The sequence below is a fragment of the Hordeum vulgare genome, chromosome 3H (assembly GCF_904849725.1).
Source record: "Hordeum vulgare subsp. vulgare chromosome 3H, MorexV3_pseudomolecules_assembly, whole genome shotgun sequence".
Taxonomy (NCBI): Eukaryota; Viridiplantae; Streptophyta; class Magnoliopsida; order Poales; family Poaceae; genus Hordeum; species Hordeum vulgare.
This window is the reverse complement of record NC_058520.1, coordinates 517,386,417-517,393,021: the sequence shown is the minus strand read 5'-3', so window position 1 is coordinate 517,393,021 and position 6,605 is coordinate 517,386,417. Positions and strand designations below refer to the sequence as shown.

Sequence of the window (6,605 nt, the reverse complement as noted above, 5' to 3'; positions counted from 1 at the left end):
GATCATATCATTCGTAGAGAGCTCAAATCATTGCATCCAACTTGGCATCATATTTATTGATGCTTATTTGGTCCTTCTCTATGCGACGTTTTAGAGTTTGTGTTCGTTTTCTTGTCAAACTCAAGTTCATTGAAAATGGAGTTTGTATGCATCATCTTTGTGTTTTCGGTGTTAGATGATATTTGTTATGTTCATATTTGGGGAAGGTTCTCTTACGGGCTGATGTGGGACAAGGCAATTGGGCCAGGATTAGCACCTGGGCCCCACCCCAGTTAAAATCGGGGGCAGGAAGAGTGTTTATGGAAGGTTTACGTTGGTTGTTCGTAGCCTGTTCGTATGTATAGAATTTTCGATATCATACGCCTCGGTGGCATAGTTATGGGCACCCATGAAACTCCTTCAGCTTTGCTTTCGGTTTTCAGGAATTCGAACATTCGGACCGGTCCGTGTTTTGATGGACGGAGTTGAAAATGTCCTAATTCCGTGATTTTTTACGCATAATATCAGAAATATATAGAAATATACAATGCGCATAAATGCGTATGGAAATCCATGAAGCTAATTACTCCCTCCGTTCCTAAATATAAGTCTTTTTAAAAAAATTACTAAGTAACTACGTACGGATGTATATAGACGTACTTTAGAGTGTTGGTTCACTCATTTTGCTTCGTATGTAGATTCTTAGTAAAATCCCTTAAAAGACTTATATTTAGGAACGGAGGGAGTACAACACAATTGTATGAAAATAAATAAACTTGGTATGAAAGGAACGCATTTCGATATAAATCTTACAGTAACCATACACGGCTATAAAAAGCTATACACTGACGTGTCCATCGTAGTTCAGCGTTTGTCTTTCTTTCATCAGTATTTACAGTACATCACAAGTGAAAGAAAACTAGTTACAAATTCCCCTTATATTTGCCTCGGGCTGTAGGCTGTAGCTACTCTTGGATCATCTGCCTCCCTTCACAATCCTAAATTGGTCCCGGATCTCCATCGTCCCTGAGCTTACAAACTGAAGAAAACAGAGCATCAGTTATTGTTTTTTGCTAAGGAAACTGAGCATCAATTGTTAACTTCGCATGCAAAACTCCCCAAGAGGAAAAAGAAAAAAGGAAGGTGAAGCTTACCTGAACCAACACACTGGTCCTCGTGGCGTGCACCCTGGCATAGCCGAACTCTGAAATCCTCGACACGCTCCAGCTCTGCCGCTGAAATATGGACAACATCGACAGGAGGTTGTCAGAGAAGCATACGTATCACTATGCGAGGTACTAAACATACACGATTCTACTTGCTAGAGCTCTTACAATGAAAGAGAAGCCGTCCAAGCTGAACCCTCCTGCTCCAACGATGGCATGGACTGGCGCAGTGTAGTTGCTATTATCGTAGGTGTCGATCCCACTGGCATCCTTCGTCGGCATGCCTCTGCACTTGCCCTTGTAAACTGCGCACGTCCTCTCGTAGTTGTGGACATGGCCGAAGAAAACCAAATCCACCTGTGACCAAAATACGTCAAGCAAACAGCTTCTTGCCTGCTGAATATGATGCATTGCAGTGTGATCTTCTTCTACCTTATTGTTGAGCAAGAGTGGCTCCACAGAGGCAACAAAATCTGGGTCCACGCTGGGTATTATCCCTATATTCGATGAATACATTGGTCTGTGCCTGTAATGGTCATCAGAATGGCAGGTGTTACTTGCGGGGACGTCAACAAGGCAAGAACAAACTCACTTGGTTCAGAAAAGAAAAAACAACTTTGGTTATCTTCAGAAGCTCACCCAATGAAGATCACCCATGGAGTCCTGGATCGATCGACCGACGACAAATCCCTCTCCATCCAGTTGTACTATCCACACGGGGCATCAAAGTTGGCAGAGTAAACATAATCAGCATGCAAACAATTTGCCAAGCCTGAAACGGGAAGGCGCAAGTGCTGGTAACATACCTGCTCCGACTTCTCCGACCATGGATGCTCGGTGGACATGACGATGAAGTGGACGCTCCCTTGCTCCATGGAGTACCACGGCTTGTCCTTGCCGGTAGCCGGCATGGGGAAGTAGGACTCATAGGCGACCCCGCATTCGCCGCCCGAATCCGGGGTCACGTACACGGACCGCGACCCTGCATAATCCCTGGAAAAGAGAAACACGTCATTTCCTTCATCAACTATTGGTAGCTCGAGGTTATTTGTCACTGAAGAGTGCGATGTTAACTCGTTGTGGGTTCAGAAACAAATCACCTCTCGTGGTTGCCAATGGCGGTCATGTAGGAGACCTGAGAAGCGAGTGGCTTGATGAGGTGAAGGAAGAAGTCCCACTCGACCAGAAACCCCGTGGCGTAGCTGATGTCTCCTATGTGGAAGATGGTGTCGACCTTGCCGCTCTGCATCTCTTTGGCCACCGCTCTGGTCACATCGATCGATCCAGGCTGCAGATCGTCGTGTGTGTCATCAGATGGGCATCAGCACCGGAAGGGTGCATCACGTATACTGAAAGTTCTTACACCCAGGCAATTCTGGCACTCGTACCTGAATATAGTGTTCCACCGACGGGTCTAGTGGAGCCTTCCCCATGTCGCCATAGATCACAAAGGACGTCTCGTCTGACCCTGCAGCTGGAGGGGTTCTAAACTTGACAGTGTCACTCCAACCCACAGAATCACTGCACAGACAATGTATATACCAACGAACGCATCAACGATCTCAATTGACACAGCTTTGTCTTCCTGTTGTTTAGCCATAATGGAATCAACTTCACCTTCCGTAACGATAGTCGTAGGACTGGGAAGGCTGGAGGCCGGTCATGACGGCCGAATGGATGTAGCCAGGATCATGCCACCCGAAATCCTTGGCCGGGCTCGGCAACACCGGGACACCTGCGCAGAGCCAAGAGTTACAAAACATGGCAACTGAATCACTTTCTTCTAATACGTACAGTATAATAAAATCTACTGTAGGCGCGATGACGAGCATTCGACCACTCACTGCACATTTCCTTCTGCGTGAACGTCGTGGCCGCGGAGGCAGCCACCCTGCCCCCTGCGTACTGAACCTGCTGCGACCTCCCGTCGCCGCTCACCCACGTGATCCTCATCTGACAACACAAATCCAGCACCATGCATGTGGAAAACCACGATTACGTTTTCAGATGGAATGCTCTCCATCTGCTCGTCGTCGAGATGGGTGCGTGGGTGGGTGCTCGATCACGTACGTACCGAGGTGGCGGTGGAGTCGGTGCTGGAGAGGTGGCCGTGGAGCGGCTTGGCCGGGTTGGCGAAGCGGAGGACGCCGGAGCGCTTGAGGAGGCACGGCGTCTGGAACCCGCCGGCGAAGAAGACGAACTCCAGGTCCGTGCGGAAGTTGATCACGTGGAACGTCAGCGTGGCGCCGCACGTCCGGACCTTGCAGCCGCCCGACGGGTCCCGCTTCTGGCACGCCGCCTTCTTGCACCCCAGGTAGTCCGGGTCGCTCTTCACCAGCTGGGCCTGCGTCCAACCCCGTCGTGTCATGCATCAGCCCGCTAAGCAGGCCCTACAATCAATTGGTCCTACATATACCTGGCATCTCCCGCCCGGCCGGGACGGCCTGCCCAGGCCCGGCTCCAAAATACAGGGCCTAGGCCCTATGGGCTTGCCCGTGGGCCGGGCTTGGGCTTGGGCTTGACATATTGAAATCTTAAAGAAGAGGCCCGGCCCACGGTCCCAAACCCAACGGGCTTTTGAAGAGATGGGTCGGGCTTGGGCTTCAAAGTAGGCCTGATGGCAAGGCCTGGGCCAGGCTTGGGCCCTAACTTTCTGCCATGGGCTTCTTAGGGCCTGGCCCTATGGGCTTGCCCGTGGGACAGGCTTGGGCTTGGGCTTGACATATTGAAATTTTAAAGAAGAGGCCCGGCCCACGGTCCCAAACCCAACGGGCTTTTGAAAAGATGGGTCGGGCTTGGGCTTCAAAGTAGGCCCGATGGCAGGGCCTGGGCCAGGCTTGGGCCTTAATTTTCTGCCATGGGCTTCTTAGGGCCTGGCCCAAGCACGGCCCGGCCCGGCCCCGTCCATGGCAAGATATAGTCCTACATTCGCTTGAATAAGAAAGAACGAAGGCCCGAGAGATTTATTTCTTTTAGAACGACAGATTAATTGTTGTTCACGTCTTAACGCTAGCGGCGCACGTGCACGATCCACGTAGTTCACAGCAATATTACGCTAGGCACTGTCATGCATTGATCCATGGAGCAGCACACGCCGTGCATGCATGTGCCGCCCACATGTACGGACATATATAGCCGGCGTAGCAAGCTTGAGAAGTTGGCATGCTTCATGGATGGCCATTTCCGGCGAGGCCAACGCACATGACTGGACCGGCGCCTAACGAATCATACCACTGCCTTTCCGTAAACATAACAACCTCTTAATGAAGGCCGAAAATCTGAGCAAGAGCAATGGTGCATGTACAGGAGTTGTTCACGTGAAGACACGCCGTACGTGGTGCTACATATCGAGCACTGATGGTTGCCGCTAAAACATATGATAGCATGTACTGTACGATCCTGTGGCAAGTGGCAACTAGAGTAAGATTCTACTGTGGCGAAGCGGCAGCTAACGGTCAGTTTGGCAAGTGGTGCATGCAAAAGGCAAAGGGCAGAGGGTTCACCTTGACGGGGTAGTGGCACAGAAGAGGGAGCTTCGCCGTGTCGCCGGTCTCCAAATAGTTCAGGCCGCTCAGTGGACACCCGGAAACGCTGCGCCATCGGCATGCACGTACACTATTGTTAGTAAATGATTCACATGCACGCAGGTCCATCGGAAGGCAAAAGTAAACATGCTGTGATGAACACTACGTACGTATACGTCCTGGGAAAACGAATGAAATCACACTATTTTTTTCCAAGCTTGGATAGGTAGGAGGACGAAACAAAAACATCACATCGATTGATGCAGGAGTTTCAAAAAGAAAAAGAGAAAAACGTCGTATGAATGTTCATCCTTTTTCTCTAGAGCTGTGCGTGCGTACGTACCTGGAGTTTGAAGGCGTGATCATGGCGACCCAGTGCGAGCCGTGGGGCCTGAAGACGCCGGCGACGGTGACGTTGAGGAACGCCTCGTCGGGCAGCGGGCCGGCGGTGCTGACATTGATGGACAGGTACGGGCTCGGGTTCAGGCACGACTCCAGCGGCCTCCGGTTTACCGTCCTGAACTCCGACTTCCCCGCGAAGCTCTCGTGCAGCATCTCCGGCGCCGGCACCGGCGGCGGGAGCCCCCAGCACGCGGCGCAGAGGCCGAGAAGCACGAGCAGGAACCCACCACGCCACGAAGGAGGGAACCCCATCGCCCGGCGCGCGCCCCCTCCCGGCGTACGTACGTACAGTGGATGATACGCTGGACGTACAGCCTGCAGCTTATAGTGGCGACGTACTACGGCGGTGGGGGATGGAGTTATGGAAGGAGGCGACGCCAACACGAGCGCGCGGCTGTGCGGACGAGAATGGGGAGGGCGTGGCAACGAGGGCGGGGGGGCATTGGGATATCAGCAGCGTGCCCGAAAGCGACCGGTCGAGGGCGGGAGGAGGAAGCTATAGCGGCACGACGCCGCGGCGGGGGCTGCCAAGCCGGGCGCTTTCGTCTGTTTGTCCGCGATCGCAAGGCTTGTTCCGATCGAGACCCGACCGCGTCGGACGCCCGCGGCCGCTGCGCTGTCGCTTGGGCTGAATGCCCACCGTTATGGCGATGTCTGGCTGACAGTGAGGGAGAACTTTCAGTTTCAGACGGCACAGAAAAGCACGTACGGCATATGCTCTTGGATCGCGCGGGACGATACAAAATTGCCCTGATGATCTCCAGGATAACTTCACAGCAGTATATCCTCTCTAGATTGGAGTACAGGAGTAGTATATCCTTTCGGTGATGATGGAAACTTTCAGGCACCTGGTAACATCAAGATTAAAGTTTCACTTAATTAGCGTGAAAGTTTTCCCACGGTTCTTATCGACTGTCATGCCCACGCATCGGCTGGGCCGCAGCAAAAGACTAGGGCGTCACGCCATAGTGCAAGCCGTATGTATGTGTGTACTATATGAGGTTCAAATGGTTCAGACGCTTCCCCGTAAAGCGAATTAATCACCGATATGCGCGTGAATTAAATACTATAGCAAGGCAATGGCAATGAGAAGTACTTCCTTCGTCTTCATGAATAAGTCATCTTACGAAAATCAAATAATCTCAAAACACTTAGGCACGATGCATTAACTTTCACCTCGTTTCTTGTTTTTTGACATGAATAAAGGAATCAACCAATAAAAGACGTGGGGCATGTATGTTTTTAATGACTTGAGACTAACTAGCACAACATGCACTGGTCAATTCATTGCATGCAATGATATTAATTAGCAAATTAGCATTGATTTCTTTCGTTTTCCTCTCCGTCTTGGTCATGGTGCACAACCTAAGATAACTTATACACCGAGACGGAGGGGTACGGGCATGGCAAAACATTCTTTTCCTTTTTTTTCACATAGATCAGTTATATCATCCCAGCAGTAATATCTTTTGCATATAATGTCTTTTTACATCAGAGCACAGTTTCTCACCGGAATACAACACGTTTTGAAAGA

General features: G+C 50.9%; 1 protein-coding gene across 1 annotated transcript; it reads right to left on the bottom strand.

Moving 5' to 3' along the window:
* Positions 1 to 755: 755 nt before the first annotated feature.
* LOC123440373 (probable inactive purple acid phosphatase 27) lies at positions 756 to 5,528 on the bottom strand. Its single transcript, XM_045116945.1, has 13 exons — positions 5,013 to 5,528; positions 4,649 to 4,736; positions 3,220 to 3,489; positions 2,990 to 3,098; positions 2,763 to 2,880; positions 2,534 to 2,666; positions 2,246 to 2,433; positions 1,952 to 2,138; positions 1,785 to 1,852; positions 1,578 to 1,671; positions 1,314 to 1,502; positions 1,134 to 1,214; positions 756 to 1,018 (listed from the first exon to the last, which is right to left on the bottom strand). The coding sequence occupies exons 1-13, from the start codon at positions 5,321 to 5,323 to the stop codon at positions 956 to 958; spliced, it is 1,899 nt and encodes a 632-aa protein (XP_044972880.1). The 5' UTR covers positions 5,324 to 5,528; the 3' UTR covers positions 756 to 955.
* Positions 5,529 to 6,605: the final 1,077 nt, after the last annotated feature.